The sequence below is a fragment of the Osmia bicornis genome, chromosome 11 (genome assembly GCF_907164935.1).
Source record: "Osmia bicornis bicornis chromosome 11, iOsmBic2.1, whole genome shotgun sequence".
Taxonomy (NCBI): domain Eukaryota; kingdom Metazoa; phylum Arthropoda; class Insecta; order Hymenoptera; family Megachilidae; genus Osmia; species Osmia bicornis.
This window is the reverse complement of record NC_060226.1, coordinates 6,391,183-6,407,827: the sequence shown is the minus strand read 5'-3', so window position 1 is coordinate 6,407,827 and position 16,645 is coordinate 6,391,183. Positions and strand designations below refer to the sequence as shown.

The window sequence follows — 16,645 nt, the reverse complement described above, 5'->3', positions numbered from 1 at the left end:
TGAACGTGTAAGTATTTTTTTCGCGTCGCGATGAAGCTTCCTCTCTTCGATTATCGACCCCTTTCACCAAGTGCTCTCCTGACCCCTGAAGGGTCAGCCGCGCGAGCGACGAATCGGCATATGTTACCCCTTTGAATTTTCTACTGTGACGAAAAGAGTGGCGCGATAGAGCGGAGAAGAAGGGTCTTCTCGAGGCACGAAAAGGCAAGCCAGTTAGACATTGTCTTTCGTGTTGAACGGTCCTGATCCGAGTTATCAGAGACAGCTTTGTTCATCTTTTTTTTTTTCTTTCTTCCTTTCGCGGAAATGAAAACTTGCGCGCGAATTAAAGGAACTCTGGTAAGCTCATTTCTCCGAATGCGATTATTGATTTGATAAATATCTGATCATTTGTATCAGTAACTCTGTTGACGGTGATAATTTTGTTCGAAGCATATCATTGTATGTTTCATATCGAATTTTCTTCCGAATATTCATTTTTATAAAGATAAGATTTATCGAGGATGATCTATGCACCCTCCGTTCCCTGTCTAGTTACACGAATGTGCATCGGATACAGATTCAATAAGAAACAATGACATCATCGTTATTCTTCGTTAAATGCATAGCTCGGAACTGCATTCTATCAAAGTAAAGCGCGATCATGGTACGTAAACGAATCGATTTATATCCCTCTCTCTTTCTTTCTGTCTACCCTCTGCATTCATCAGCGAGTACAAAGGGGGGACGCGTTCGCTGTCAACGATTTACACTACACGACCTATCGCGCGGCTAAATAATTTATAACACGTTAAGAGAGAGATAGAGGCACGCCAAGGTACAAAGAGAACACTGAGGTGTGGAGGGCAATGAGCCAGAAAGTCTGGCAGAAAGATTACTCTCTCTCTCTCTTGTTCAGTCGAGGCTAGCTGGTCGTTGACGAAGGATTACGCTCGTTCTTCGATGTTCGCGAAATTAACAGAGATACGTGACGAATACAGTGTCAGCGGTGCGCGAAAATGTGATGTGTTCGACGGCGAAACACGGTGAAGAGCATCGTCGCATATTGCTATTTCTGGAAGGTTGAGCTAAACGAACCGCTGCGATGGCCAATACGCCGATGAATGTGTCAGAAGATAAGCAAACTTTGAAGTTGAAACGTTTCTTCCGCGATTAATTTTACCCGTGTAAAAACCACCAGAGGGATTTCAAATAATACTATTACTTCTTTATCATCGAACGCCTTGACTGGTGCAGTGGAAACCTCCCTGTGTAATCGAGCGCATAGTAATTTCAATTATTCGGAATGCGATCGTTTTATTTTTCAAAGCCCTTTGTGATTTTTACACCGACCTCTGTACAGTTAATTATACCGATGTGTTTCTCTGTCGTATTTCCCCTCACCCTTACAACTGTCGCCATGTTCTTTTTATTCTAACCCTTATAACCGACATGCACAATGCATCGTGATTTAAATCATACCTTCTGAAAGATATGAAAGGGAAAATAATTTGAATAATTAGTGCTTTGATGCGTTCTACTAAAGATGCTCATTTGCACTGGCGGCATTCAATGAAATCTTAACGAACACCTTCTCGAAGAAGTGAATAAAAAGGAACACGTGTACGTATCAGAGGTGCTCTCGATAAAGCTAGCCAAGAAAAAGCTGACAAAAGGTTGAAAGGTTGTTTCTTGGTTAGCGGAAACGAGGCCGCGAAAGCCTCAAATCTGTTATTCCGGATTCGAGTTGGAAACACACCTGCGAGGTCGTGAAACGTGGCAAAGAGGAAAACCTTCCAAGATTCTCGCCTCGTATTATTGCTCAATTTTCTTGGTCGCGAGAACGTTTGCCAGTAACCGTACTCCTACGCCCATTCAAACCACCCACGCTCTAATGCAACTTGCGATTCACAGTAACATCACGGGTCATGCGATTCGAAGGCTCCAACAAATATTAACATTTACCAGAAATGTGGTCAAAGAGATTAACCCATATATTTTGTAACAGAAAAAAATATCAATTTTTATTTTCTCATCGACGATTCATCGGAATTAAAGAATTCATTATCGAAGACACGATGCCGTTGCGGGGCTGTAATCACGGCAGAATTATTCCGCGTTTCATTATCGAAACACCCGATCCGGTACCGAAACACCGGCCCATTATCTCCACGCTCGATTAATTTCTAACCGATACATCAATCGAGCTGATCGACTGTAAGCTCGATTTTGCTCGCTCACTTTTCCAACGTTCGATTCACGCGAACCGGCACAATAGGGTTGAATCCGTCGCAACGCAACCAGATATTCCATTGCCGAGTCGGCAATTTCCATTCGAAGGCCCCCGCAGGAAGGGCATTGTTGCTGGAATATAAACCAGCCGACGCCGACGGTCTCCAGTGCAACGTTTCCTACGTGGGAAACGTTCGAAATCCTCTGGAAGAGTCGTCTCGGAGACGGAACGGGTATCGAGAATCGATGGAACGAAAACGAAGGGAAAATAGTATCTTAATGCATCGTCGTTTCAGACATTTTTAATAATCGTAAAATGTAGCGTCACGTTTCAGCGTTAGTTGAAATTTTTTATACAAAAATCAGACTTTCTTTTTCATGTTATTTGTAGACCGAAAAAAAGTCTGAAACTCTGTGGAACGAAGTGGTGTAGCTGATACTTTCCTCCCACGATCATCCTATAGAGAATATTATATTTTCCTCGCAACCTACCCTCCGTGTTCGCGGCATCCCCTATCGTACTAATACCATCGTAGCGCGGCATTGTAACACCGCTATTTTACTATTCCGCAAGGCAGAAGCATCGTCGTGAAGCGTGTTCCGAATCGTCTAACAAGAACTTCGAAACATGTTTCGAAACATCGCTCGTTGGGTAGAGAGACCCTTAGAATATTCTCCTTGTAAAATGCACAGGAGGGTTCATTTTCTAAATCTTCAAAAAACGATAAATTCACGAATGAAACAAATTCAAAATTACCATGGAAATTGAAAAAGGTGCGAAAGTAAATGACCGTGGTGAAACATTGAAAAGCGTGTTCCATCGACGTAAAAAGGATACAATCGACAGAGAAAATCGTTCGATACACAACGAGATATACAAGCATCGTTAAGCCAGCCGCTCGCGTGAACGGTCGATCAGTTTAGCGTTCGAACGCGACGAACCACCCTCGAAAGCTTTGAATTCCACTCGGATTTTCCTGAAAATCAGCTAGACAACTGGCTAGGACGAAACAAGCGTGCACGAGATCCCGTCGCATCCCCTATGTATCCCGCGTGCCCGTTCTTCCCGTTATCTGAAACATTATACATCCTGATGGAGGCGCACGTGCGCCGCGTTACGCGGTTGGAATTCAAAGGCGACGAATCGATCAAGCCGGCCGATTGGAAAGAGACGTGGCGCGAACGGACGGAGTAGGTAGCATAGAACGAGGCCAGAAGGAGATTGACGATTGTTTGTCACGACGAACAAGTTCAGAAGCGATTGTCAACTCTACGATGTCCATTAATCGACGCGGAGAGGATCGTGACGTCGATCGATTTGTACGCTGTTACCGCATTCCAATGGTGTTTTAAACACACCACGTTCGCGGTCGAGGAACTTTCAAGAGCTTCGAGTATCAAAGGGATGCTGTTCGATCCCGAAATAGTCGGACTGTTCGTTCGAGTAAATAAAAGAAGTTGTAACCCCTGTGAACTTGATTCTTTCATCGCGTTAGGAGGAACTAGGTGCGAGCTTTTAGCGAGTAGGGTGCCACCCCTGGCCGAATAACGCGACAAAAAAAAAGCTAGGTGGGAGTCGAGAAGATGATACTTTCGTAAAAGTAGAATACTCGAGTTAACACGTTTGCTAGTAGCTCGAAAATATTAGGAGTATCCTAATTCCTACGAGCAACGTCGAACCACAATCGACGGATGACGACGATGCTTCCACGGTGTTAAGGGTACCTTCTGTATGTTTAAAAAATGAACCCTCGTTCGAAGGAATGTCGAGGGGAGTTTATCTTGAAAGCGATACGCTCGATGATCATCGGTATCGCAACAATATTCCGGTGAAATAGAAGGGACACCAGGATCATGGATACGACCCGGGTAACACGATCACTGGTCGGTGTAGTTGGCGTTGAGCAAACAACGAGCGGATCAGCCGGCGTTTACGCGCTGAATCGATACGCTTGGCGGAAGTTTGCGTGCGCCCTTAGCGTGGAAAGGGTTGCGCTGTCGGTGGTGTGCGTGGCGAATTCTAACAGGTCTGGAAAATCCGTTCGCCTCCCGTGTATTACACGCTCGGGGACGTGTTATCCGGCTTAGCCCTCCGAACAGAATAGGATTCGCAAGCTGAATGCAATATGCATGCGGTCATTGGGTCGGAAACGTTTTGATATTCCACTCCTTTCTACTCGGCTCTGTTCCCGATAAACATACGAGTTTATCAGCTCGTTGATTAGCCCAGCTGGCACGAGAGACGCGTTAAAAATTCAATTACCGATCAGAGAAACGGTTACACGACGTACAAACACCGTAACGCATTGAATAGGATCGAGCGAGACGAAGAAACGACGAAGCAGCATGAGTGTATCTGTCGCGAATACCCGTTCGATGTTACCCTCGAGGAAATCGCGAATTGCATGCCGAGCTTCTGCATCGTAGATCCACGATTTCGACCGATCGATCGATTACTCACAAAAGGGTATCTGCTTCGTCCACAGGATCTAACGTACGCGGAGAGCGGCCACAATTGGCGCAGCATAATCTTCTCGCTGCTGGTCATCGGTTTTGTTATCGCCGGCATCGTTACGGCCATTTACCTCCTCGGGTGAGTATTCAACCCTCTTCAACCCTCTTTCACTGCTCCCTTTATCAGCCTTCATTTCTCCAGGATAAAATGGAGCAATTCGATAAGAAAGATTTCTCTTCGTCCATCGTGCATTTCGCGCGTATTGTTAGATTTTTTTTAATAGCCAACTTGTTAACGAGATCAATAGATAGCGATTGATTCTTCAGTTTACGATCGCGTCGGCAAGCTGAGCACGAACTTTGATCGGACTTTAGAAACATCGAGCTTACAACGTCTACGAGTCTGACTTTCGCTTTTTACTTTCGAGCACGCTCGTTTTTACGAGAAATCCTCTCGGCTTTCACTGCGCCAGAAAATCCCGCCTTTTATCGCGGTTTAAATCCACCTCGGAACCGAGAATGTCTGCGAGCTTTCTTACGAGGCTTCGCCGGCATTTCTTTTACAAATTTCAAGCATAGTGGTTGTTATTAAATTTCGATGGACACGGTGTAACAATTTACAGGTACGTCGACGAGTTGTTGTACTGGAGCGGCAGACGGCTGACGTTAGACGAGTGCCTTCGCGATGATCTGACGCCTCACAGGCTAACACCGACCTGGATTTCACACGACAAGTTTATCTACCAGGCTGACGACGGATCCCTCACCCTCCTGGACACCAGCAACAATTCCGTGTCTCTTCTGGTCTCCAATCACACGCTCGTACGTGTCAGAAAAGATTATATGTACAGAATAAATGAGTACCCGGCTGATAACGTGAACCGTAGCGACGGTAGAACCTTAGGAATTCATGAATAATTTGTGTTAGTATCCTCAGAAGACGGTAATAGACGGAATTGAATAATTATCTCTCTCGATATCAACCCTCTTGTTTTGTCAAAACCTGTGCGGTCTCGAAAATTTAATCAAAACCCGACGCACTCACGGTGATTCGTAAGTACGTCATAATCATGATCGTCCATTAAAGCAGCGAGTGATAAAAAGCGTCGGGATCGATTCTCCCAATGATACTGCAATGTCGTGAATATTATACGCGGACGAGCGTGTCGTAAACGTGTCCGTTGAAAACTCGACGCGTCGAAACCTCGAAAATTCCACGGGGATAGGTTTTACGGGGCCGTAAAGTTTGCAGCCGGGAAATAGAAAATACATAAAACCGTAAATCTTTGCCGGGCTTTATTTTCAGAGGCAGCTGAATGTTCAAGGCTACCAGTGCAGCGCCGATCTACGTTACGTGTTGTTCAAGCACAATGTCAAGCCGGTGAGTAATACGAGGGTGAAAACAATTTTCGTCGGCCTTCGTGCGAGTCGTTTAAAAGAACTAATCGATGATCGCAATAACAGGTAAAAAGAAACGTTCGCGATAGAAGAACGTTCGTTAAACAATTTCTCGTTATACTTTTCATTATATTATTTAAACTTATAGCCTCGAATTATTTATGCGATCAATTCGATCCTTTCAGGTATTCAGAAACACCTTCACAGCTTACTATACCGTCTACGACGTCACGAACGAGTGAGTAAATTTCTCTTGGAAAATAAAAATCCTCCATGGTTTAATGGTAATTGGGTTATCGCAAAGGCTACCTCTTCCGTGTTTCCAGTCATCACACTCCTCTTCGTCTGCACACGTCGCGAAGGATGCAGCAAACGCGACTGCAACACGCCGCCTGGTTGGGTAACACCTCGGGTCTCCTGATGGTATCCGATAACGACATCTTCGTGAGAATGGCACCATCTGCTCCCGAGGATGCCCGACTGACCGACACGGGTGTACCGGGGGTGATCTACAACGGTGTGCCCGACTGGCTGTACCAGGAGGAAGTGTTACCTCGACCGGAGGCAGCCTGGCCCAGCCCCGATGGCACTCATCTTCTTTTCGCTACCTTCAACGATACCAAAGTCACTGCCCTCGAGTTTCCCTGGTTCAGCACGCAGCCTGGTCAAGACGGAGCCAGTTCGAGTCCGCTGACCGCGACCAGGAGAGGTTCCTTTCCGCGTTCAAAATCGGTCAGATATCCAACTCCTGGTTCCCCTAACCCAGAGGTCGATCTATGGCTCTTGGAACTCGCTAACGTGACCAACCCTACGAATGGGAACGGTACCGCGAATAGCACCATCGTCTCCAGGACCAAGCTGAAACCACCGCCAGCTTTGGACGGGCAGTAAGTGGGAGAATCATAATAGAAGTTAGCTATCCGATTAGCTATCCTTTTGTTTAGGTTGATCCAGGTACGAAGATTAGGGTGTTCCTTTATTATTCTAGGGAGTATTATCTGATATCGGCCGGTTGGGTGGGCGACGATTCCAGCCACGTTGCCATCGTGTGGATGACGAGGTCGCAGAATCTGTCAGTGGTCTCGGCGTGTCGCGCACCCCTATGGGAGTGCGAAGAGACTCATTCGGAACGAGCACCGGAGGGACAATGGCTGGACGCGCAGCCTCATCCTCTGTTCGCGCCTGACGGCGACAGTTTCTTGTTGTTGGCTACCGTTCAGGAAGGTGACAAGGAACATTTCACCCACATCAAGCATGTGACGTTGACTCAGCAGAGGATAGCGGTTCTTTCGCATGGTCGTTACGAGGTGAGCAACTGAACGAATTGTTTCTGTTACTGTTCCATTCATTTTGCTGTTCGAGGCTTTCGGATGGTAAACCGTGTTCAACTGGAAGATGCTTTTTGTTGGACACGACTTACACTCGGAATTTTCAATTTTCAATTTGGATTCATTTTATATGCAATGATTGATCGTTAGGTGAGCGAGATCTTAGCGTGGGACACCAAGGCACACCAGGTGTATTACTTGGGTACCAGAGAGAGAAGGCCAGGACAGAGACACTTGTACATGGTGCGCGATCCCACTGCCGATGATCCACGACGATTGGAACCGCTCTGCGTCACGTGTGACCTCGGCGAGGTTCTATGGAGCAGTAGGTAAGTAACGTTTACACGAGGCTCAATCATCTTTGTGAACTTTACGTTCCTACGAATATCGTGGCAGGTTTTATTACACCAACTGCACGCACTTTGGCGCATCCGTCAGTCCAGCGATCAACGACGAAACTCAGGGTTACTACGTTCTTTACTGCGAAGGTCCGGGTCTTCCGTTGGCCGGTGTGCATCTGATGGGCTCCCACAAGATGATCCGTGTACTGTACGACACCAGAATCCAGCGAGGGGATAAGCTATCGCAGTTAGCTCTACCGACACGAAGGAGTTTCGAGGTTACTTGATTATTCTAATCAGATTTTCATCCCGAATCAACGGGATTCGCTCGTAACTAACTAAGCGATGAAAATTCTTCAGGTACCTTTGCCTCAAGGCTGGAAAGCCCAGGTGCAACTTCTATTGCCCCCCTCGTGGCGAGAGGAGCTCAGAGACGCGGCTTTCCCGGTACTGGTCGAGGTGAACGGTCGTCCCGGAAGCGAAGCGGTCACCGATCGATTCAAGATCGACTGGGGCACCTACATGTCCAGTCACAACGACGTGGTGTACGTCAGATTGGACGTTCGCGGGGCGAGAGGTCAGGGGAAGAGAGACTTGTTCAGGAGGATCGGCGGTGTCGAGGTTCAAGATCAACTGACCGTGTTGAGGCATCTGTTGAAGACCTTGAAGTACCTCGACGTGACGAGGGTCGGTGTGTGGGGTTGGGGATACGGTGGCTACGTGACAGCCATGGTGTTGGGTAGCCAGGAGAACGTGTTCAAGTGCGGAGTCGCTGTGAATCCCATCGCTGATTGGTTGTATTACAGTAAGTGAACGAATCCTTTCTCTAAACTTGAGGAGAAATTCATTTTTCCTTACGTAGATTCCGCGTTCACGGAACGGGTACTCGGTGCTCCAGCTGAGAACTACAAAGGTTACGTGGAGGCTGACCTAACCCAAAGGGCAAGGTTGGTGCCGAGTCACAGTCTTTATCTTCTTCATGGTATGGCTGACCTGACAGCACCTTTCACGCACAGCGTCGCCTTCGCCAAGGCTCTGTCCGAAGCGGGTATCATTTTTAGGTACCAGGTACGTGGTTCCTTTTTCCCTCTTCCTTAATTCCTCTCCTTATCAATAATTTAACGATCGTTTCGCTTTGACAGAGCTACGCGGACGAAGACCACGCCTTATCGGGCGTGTTGGAGCACGTTTATCGTTCCATGGAGGACTTCCTCGCCGAGTGCCTCTCCCTGGACGCGTCCTAGTGCCTCAAGCCGAACACTCCCTCGTTCTCTCTAGTTCGCCTACTTCTGATACATCCCGGATGGGCCTGGATAATCGTCGTCGACGAGGCTCACCGTTCAGCATTTTAGACTAGTTCTTCGAACGTATTCTCGGAAGCACCTTCTCGTTACGAAAGAAGACTCGAAGATGAAGAACGCGCATCTGCTACGGTCTTATCGGGAAGCGAGTAGAATAAAAATAAAGAAAAACAAAAACGGTGATGACAGGGATGAGGTAAAGCTAGCGTTTGTATAAGTAAATATCGTTGATAACGTTGTATATCAAGCGGATTCCTCTTTGCTACGAAGAAACTGGTTCACCGATAGAGCTCGTGGTAGATTTACTCCAACATCCCGAGGCGTAGTGTCTAGTCGACGGAATCGTGTTCAAGCAGCTTCGCAAGCTCTCGTTTCTTGCCCTCCCATAGCCTATCGACGAACGAGCTCGTTGGATTTGGCGAGCTTGCAAGCTCTCACCACTTTTTATACACCTTGAGAATCCGATAGAGATGAGTGAGAGGAGAAGATGGAGAACCGCGAGCGACGATCCAACGCATCGAGCTTAGCGCGAGCTTGCAGGTTCGCCTTCCCTCTTTTTTATATCGAACTTGCACGCACTAGTCGTTCATAGGCCGCGTTCCGCTTTCAAAAGTATCAAGCTTTTCGAAGCTTACAACTCTCTCTCTCTCTCTCTCTCTCTCTCTCTCTTTCTGCTCTTTCTATCAGAGATCGAGCCATGATCCATGGACCGTCCGAGCTGACAAGGCCGGACTTAATGATCTCGTCGCTTCATTTCTGCTAATTACAAGTAATTGCAGCTACGCTATATCGGTGCCTCTCTGATTTTCTCGACAACCAAAAACGGCTACGCCTATGCGATGAGGTTCGTCCAGGATTATCAATACACTGAACGTTTTAGAAACGGACGCCTAGTTTTAAGGTTTTGTGTTGTACAGCTTGGCGCCTAGTATGTGTACCGTAATGTTTACACGTAAAGAAACGGAATAACAGATTTTTCTCAACCCTTATTCCCTCCACCCGAATTCACCCCATTTACGATCCTTTTCGATATTTGTATATATCTGTACGCAACCTTGATCAAAGGGTGCCCACCCTCGACGAGGTTACCATGTGTTCCCGTTTGTCGTTGATCGTTTGTTGTACCTATATATCGCTAAGTTGTACTATACACACATATACACACACAGACACACAGATTTTCAGATTAAATAATTGATTAAGCAAGCAGCTCGAGGCTTTAGGATAACCTTCGGGATTCAGCTTAGAGCGAAGTTCGAAATGAACGGACCTCGTCGCGGGCAACGAACACCTTTTCACCATCAACCATCGCGTTCAACGTCCTGGAGAAGTTGACGATACGGTGTAAGAGCGATTTTAGATATTTCTGATGATCGACGTTCGTTCAGACGATGTTGAAGAATCGTTCGAGATCGATCGAGCCTGCGAACTCTTCATCCTTTCGCCCAATGACGATCATGATGAGAACGATTGCGTTCATGGGAAAATTCTACATTATCGAGGTAACGAGAGGGATGAAAAGAGTTCGAAAATTGTTGCGTTCAACAATTTTCGGCTCGATCGATCGAACGAACGGAATAGAGTCGCACGTCGCCATAAACGCTGCCTGCCCAGCAGCCCTTAAATGCCGACAATCAAGGCTAGTGCAACTAATCAAACGATAATAAATAGAACGGAGAGGATGAAGATATTACCTAATAATATTAATGAACCTTAGTTGAACGATCGTTGCGGTTCGTCCATGTTGGACTGCGATAAACACGCTTCTGATCCATCCTTTGATTAGTTTATCATTAATTAGATTCCAACATTTTCGCTGTCACGGTTTATGTTGGAAACGTCGAGTTTCTCGAGGGACAAAAAGTAAGAACAGTTTTATACACGAAGGGTTGGTCCACTTCTATGGAATAATTCTAATGGGTATCGTTGACACATGGACGAATACATAGAATCGTTAGACCGATGATTACGTGCTTGATGTCGATTTGTAGAGAGTACAAAGGCGAATCACGTGGCCAAAGAATCGTCCAGCAGAATTATTTATCCGAGTTCGCGGATTCCTAGGGTATGTTTGACCTCGTTTCAGCCGGATCAATCAATTCGAATCAACGTTGTCTCGGCGTTTTTCCACGGAAGTGAAAACCTTGTAATAAAATTATCGTGCCTCGGTTCAACGTTCACTAACTGGTCGTGGAACGAGAGAAAATATCCCCGGTATCCCCGTAGCCTCGATTCTTTAGCCTCGTGACAAGGACGGACACGTTGTTGTTTCACGTTTGTGCAAAATAAAGAGGAAAAAAGTTGTTCATCTTCGTTGGTGTTATCGGAAACACCTTTCTTTCGTAAGAAACGAACGAATCGAAGAGAATGAATGAATCAAAGCGAAAGTCGTATGAATGCGTGTGTTGAAACAAGTGCGAACAAGAGTGTGAGCGCGCGTAAGTGTGCAATCGCAATCAATTATTAATTATAATTAAAAAAAAAAAAAAAAAAAAAATTAATGAAAAAAAAACGAAACGGCAGAAAGTGCGGCGAATTTAAACTATAGGCATAGATCTCGAACGGCAGGCACGCAGACAGTAACAACAACAAGAACAACAATAACAACAACAAAATACAAGCATGCAAATTACGAGAAATTAATCGTAACAGAAAAAAAAAAATTAAAATAAAATAAAAGAAACCTTGGTAGAAGCGCATAAGGGTATCTTATAAGCTTTTGGTAAACGTATTATCGCCGCTAGGCTAAAGAGAATTATAATAAGAAAATAAAAAAAAGATATATATATATATATTATACAATAAAGAGAAAATAACGCGATACACAGAAGGGAGAAAAGGGAGAAGACACATCAGAAGATGCGAATTCACGCGGACATCGAGTTCACGAATCGGGCCCGTGCGAAAAGAAAAAGAAAAAAAAAAGATAAAATGAAAAATTTCGAAAAAAATTCGCGCGAATAATTGTCGACGAGATTCGTTTTAGTTCCGAACGTTTTTCCAAACGAGAGAGAAAGAGACGATTAAATCACGAGCATTTATAATTATCAACGACGAATGAGGGGGTACGATGAATCATTAATAACGATAATGCGTCTGTTTGAAAATTCTTTGAATAATCTGTGATATTCAGATTGACGATTATTATCGATTATTTGGCGGATTTATCCGGGACACGGTGTGTTGTTTTTAACGTAAATGAATATGTACAGTTATCGCCGTTTTCCCTGGCGAAGCCCACCATGCTCGGCGCTGTACACTCGAACATCGAGGCTATTATATTTAAGATAAGGTATCGTTTAAAGAAAATTGAAAGAACGTCGTGGCGGATTCGATACGACGCGTGTGAATCGACGTGAAACGTTGTATCGAAGATTGCCCGATAACTCGTTGATTCGATCGTGTTCCGCGGGCGTGCTCGACACGCTCGGACAATTGTTTTTTATAATAATTATTCGCTCGAGTGGCGCGAATTATCGTTCGAAAGACAGGCGTTCTCGATAGCGTCTCGTGGGGAAACAAGGACACGCGGATTGTTTCCACTCGGTTTTTTACGATATTCGCACGGACCTGGAGACCGAACATCCACGAAATCAGCTGTCGTGACGAGCGATTGTTTCAAAAAATGACACGATCTTTAAAAAATTTCATATAATATCCATACGTTTTCAACAGCTCTGTATCGAAACATTATTTTTTCCCATCAAAGTATGAAACAAATTAGATGATCCATTTTGTTAAGCGTAGTACTTTTAATTTAATATAGTGTATATCTATTTTGAACAGCTCTCTAACTTTAACATTGATTAACAAATGAACACCATTGTCACGAAACCGATGATTTCGTGGATATCGTTCAAAGTTCTAATTCCACGTAACACCCACGAGATAATCATGTTACTAAGACTCTGCGTTTTTTAATATCAGCGAGACTTCGACCCGTACCACGGTCGGACAAAAAGTGTTTTCAATAAACTGTTACATTACCTGAAGTTCAGCTGTTTTCCTGACCCTCTGTACATCATCTCGTCTCCTTGTTACCTGTAAATAAGAACACGATTAATATTTTCAAGAGAAACATAAGAGCAACTTGATGCGATTCTCCAAATCGATAATAATAGAAAAACAAAATCTCCGTTGACAGTGATAATTTCATATCGAAGATTTATTTTATTTAAATTATGTCTCTACGTCGATCGCGAAGGAAGAAATCCTTCCCGAAAATATTAAATGTAGGAGGAAATGGTAAACGGAAGTCCCTTCCATCGATCACAGTTACTCGGTAACGATAAATTGAAAACTGCATGAATTTTTCGGTAAATGATGACGGCTAATTTTTTGGTTTAAGGTTATATTATTATTTTTATAGAACTCGATCAAAAACCGTACGAAATGCGGCATCGGCGGAAGATTTAAAGGAACCGATCGTTTTATCCCGACGGTCCTCCGATAGCAGTGTTGTTTATTTAGGATCTTATCGTAAGATCCCTGAATTGATCGATTTGGAGGATAGCTGCGATAGTTACGAAGAGAAACTAAAAACGAAATCTCCGAAATTTGAAGAGGTTTGCGGTAACAAAAAATTAATTAACTTTTATTTGTAACTGATTGACACAGGAAATGTATGATTTTTTTACAGAAACAATCCATGACAAATGAATAATTCATCCGATACTTAACAGGTACTTATTATTTTTTGTATTCAATATCGATGATTAAATGTAATCGTGACCTTTGATCTTGCAAGGCAAATAGGTAGAAGTTAGAAATTTCCTTGAGAACGAAGACACGCTCTCGATCTCAGCTTTTCCTTTACGCATGATTTCAAGTTCTTTGAGAAAAGCATCGGTCATATAAGGTCGAGTTTCAATGGACGCCAATTTCGATCGATCGAATTCGGTGAGAGGAAGGGTGTTCACCCCTAAACAGTGCAATTCCGACGGAAGAATTCCTAACCAGCGCACGTTTGAACATACCAGACTCTCATTTTCTTTGGACAACGTTGCTGAGCCAAAGCTGAATCAAACAAACGAAAGAAATTCCGTTTTATTACTGTTTATTTTCTTGTTAACGATTTTTTTTTGGATTATTACTTATGGTAATTCTTTTTTAATAATTTAATAATTGGTTCAATTTTTATAAATGAAAATATAATATTCCCTCTTTTTATTACATTTTATATCTCAACTGAATCTTTTGATAATAGACATTTATTTATTATTAAATTCTGATGAATAACTTCCACGATCTTAGTAAGCTTCAATTTCATTCAGATTACAAATTTCTGTCATAAATTCATACTGAATGATAAATACGAGGGCTTGGTATAACTCACCGGTGACACTGATATGTGGCTTTTTACGTCACCACCATCCTATTCGTATCAACCGCAACACGTACTAATTACACTGTGGAAATTGCCAATTTCCCCTCGTATATCGTACAATACCATATATAAACTAAAATTTAATCCATCAAAGCATACACGAATAAATAAATCATTGAAATGAAATTAAATGAATCTAAAATGTTTCTATCGATGCATCACCAAATTAATATCTAATCATCAAATGAAACACCAATTCAAGGATTATTAAAATCTCTGATTATTATTATTAAGAAAAAAAAATGTATTTTGTTTGTATTATTTGTTTACCGATAAACACACATGATGTCCACGCCAAAAGGGTCAGCATCGACGACCACGTAAACCGGAAGTCCTAATTTCTCGGCCAACAGTTTGACCAGCATTCTCGTGGCCACGTCCGGATATCCCTTTCCCGTTAACAGAATACAATTCAACGAACCGGTGCAATCATCTTCCAACAACTTTTGAAAGACGGCATCCTTTTCGACGACCAACACCATCTTCGCAGTGGTGCGAACGGAAGTTACGTTTGATACGATCTGAGGGATGAGAGCACCACCTGGTACCGAGCAATCGATGCTACGATTATCGATTAGCGTGAGGGTCAATTCACCTGCCGCTAATCCTTTCGATGTTGGCAAAATATCTGGATAAGTGTTTCTCACGTGAATATTTGATATTAAGGGGCTGAGCTTCATAAAGGAAATTTCTTGAAAATTTGTTCGACGAAAATGACTCACTGAGTTCCCACGGGGCGCAATTTAGCAAATTAGCAACATGGTTCACAGCTCGGTCCACGTGTCCTTGTCCCAAAGACAAACTTGACGTCTTCCTCGTTTTTAAACCGTAGTAAAGGGACCTTCTCGTGGCTGTGGTGTTGGTAATTAACAAACGATGGGCAGTTGCCATCACCGTCATCATCAAGGCGAATTTCTCTTTGCTTCGACTCGCAGCGAAGTTCGTTACCACTTTTTTCTCAGTCGGTTCTGTTTCTTCGTCGCTTTGCTCCTCAGAGGAGGAACGTAATTCGGCGTTTGACGACTCATTTTGCGATGATGTCTGAGTGTCCATTCTTGCAAAATTTTGTGGTTCCGAATAGGAAATTTTTGGTAATTGACCAGAACATATTTGTTGGATGATGGTCGACGTTACACTTTCAATGCGAGATATTAATCGTGCCCTAAGGACAATTACAAATGATTCAGCTACACTATATCACTTTTCCAGAATGATTTTGTAGGTGATACAATATTCACCTTGATTCTGTATTGTCCACTACAGGTATATCAATTTTTATTTCTTTATTCTTTGATATACCCTTTGGCAATCTGTATTCCTCTCCGTTCATATTTCTTAATAATTCTTGATATCCTTTCTGAAATTATGAATTTTTATGTACGAAGAATTTAAACATACCGCTATAAAAATGGTACTGCTAGCGCCACCTGGTTCTCTTTAAAAAAAAAGCGCCAAACAAACGGTATCTGACGGTAAATCATTGAACTATAATTAAAACGATATTCAAACTCTAATTCATTTTTCTATTATATTATTTTTAACATGTTGAGTACACTTTAATGCCTTTATTTGAAGAATATTATCGGCAAAGATGATTTAACAAGTCTAAAAACGATCAATAAGGTTTAGTTTCGTCAGTTCTGAGGTGTTACCGATAGATGGTTATAAAGTTTCAGTATCCACTGGGCGCAATTTCTTAAATAACAGAATTTAATAACTTACACCATTATTTGAAGCAAGATAACACCAGAGAATGTTTCACTTCCTTCGACAATATCAGGATTTGCTTATTTTATTTAAAAAAAGCAATTTTCTATTTCATCAGTTTTGATATTCACCGCCAGATGGTGGCAGAGTGATCAAAGCGCGAAATGAGATAGAATTGAAAAAAGTATTTTAAACGTTGTCAATCCAAAATGTGAACGAAAAATTGGAAAGAAGAATCCAGTTTTTTCAATTCTCTGAAATCTTCAAATAATCCAATATTTACGTTAAAAAGAAAATGAGGCTTCAATATAAAAGAAGTAGGCCGATATAAAAAGTGAAAAAGATGGATAACGATCCAAGAGTTGGCATGTTCGATCGTTCGAAGCTTAGAAGGCAACGAGGCTAGATAAAAATCTCCGAACGTAACATTCTCACAGCAATAAACATATTAAGCTGCACAGCGAACGGAGAAATATTGATCGTTGGCTAGTTGAACTGGTTGCCGGATAATCGACAATG

At 43.2% G+C, this 16,645-nt stretch overlaps 2 protein-coding genes across 8 annotated transcripts in view; one reads left to right on the top strand and one right to left on the bottom strand.

The window, feature by feature from the left end:
* LOC114873794 (inactive dipeptidyl peptidase 10) overlaps positions 1-13,025 on the top strand; it is a 54,284-nt gene extending 41,259 nt beyond the window's left edge. For 5 of the 7 annotated variants that reach the window (XM_046287939.1, XM_029182489.2, XM_029182490.2 and 2 more), the window contains 11 exons: positions 4,698-4,804; positions 5,289-5,487; positions 5,972-6,046; positions 6,249-6,301; positions 6,390-6,950; positions 7,052-7,370; positions 7,542-7,720; positions 7,788-8,010; positions 8,093-8,537; positions 8,595-8,800; positions 8,875-13,025. In XM_046287939.1, coding sequence (XP_046143895.1) covers positions 4,698-4,804; positions 5,289-5,487; positions 5,972-6,046; positions 6,249-6,301; positions 6,390-6,950; positions 7,052-7,370; positions 7,542-7,720; positions 7,788-8,010; positions 8,093-8,537; positions 8,595-8,800; positions 8,875-8,976 — 2,469 coding nt within the window. In that variant the 3' untranslated portion in view covers positions 8,977-13,025. Of the gene's footprint in view, positions 1-236; positions 340-866; positions 1,116-4,695; positions 4,805-5,288; positions 5,488-5,971; positions 6,047-6,248; positions 6,302-6,389; positions 6,951-7,051; positions 7,371-7,541; positions 7,721-7,787; positions 8,011-8,092; positions 8,538-8,594; positions 8,801-8,874 lie in introns of those variants that run through there. The other 2 variants (XM_029182492.2, XM_029182491.2) reach the window with 2 other exon arrangements.
* Positions 13,021-16,146, bottom strand: LOC114873766 (meiotic recombination protein SPO11). The gene is made up of 6 exons (XM_046287794.1): positions 16,142-16,146; positions 15,818-15,854; positions 15,658-15,776; positions 15,142-15,581; positions 14,690-15,047; positions 13,021-13,074 (listed from the first exon to the last, which is right to left on the bottom strand). Exons 1-6 carry the CDS (start codon positions 16,144-16,146, stop codon positions 13,071-13,073), a joined length of 963 nt encoding a protein of 320 aa, XP_046143750.1. The 3' UTR covers positions 13,021-13,070.
* Between the last annotated feature and the right edge of the window lie 499 nt (positions 16,147-16,645).

What these genes read in the sequence shown, in the direction of transcription:
- LOC114873766 (XM_046287794.1), bottom strand. An exon ending in GCAGTACCATTTTTATAGCG is followed by an intron (nt 15,777 to 15,817) that starts GTATGTTTAAAT and finishes TCATAATTTCAG; the next exon opens with AAAGGATATCAAGAATTATT. An exon ending in TTGCGCCCCGTGGGAACTCA is followed by an intron (nt 15,048 to 15,141) that starts GTGAGTCATTTT and finishes ACACTTATCCAG; the next exon opens with ATATTTTGCCAACATCGAAA.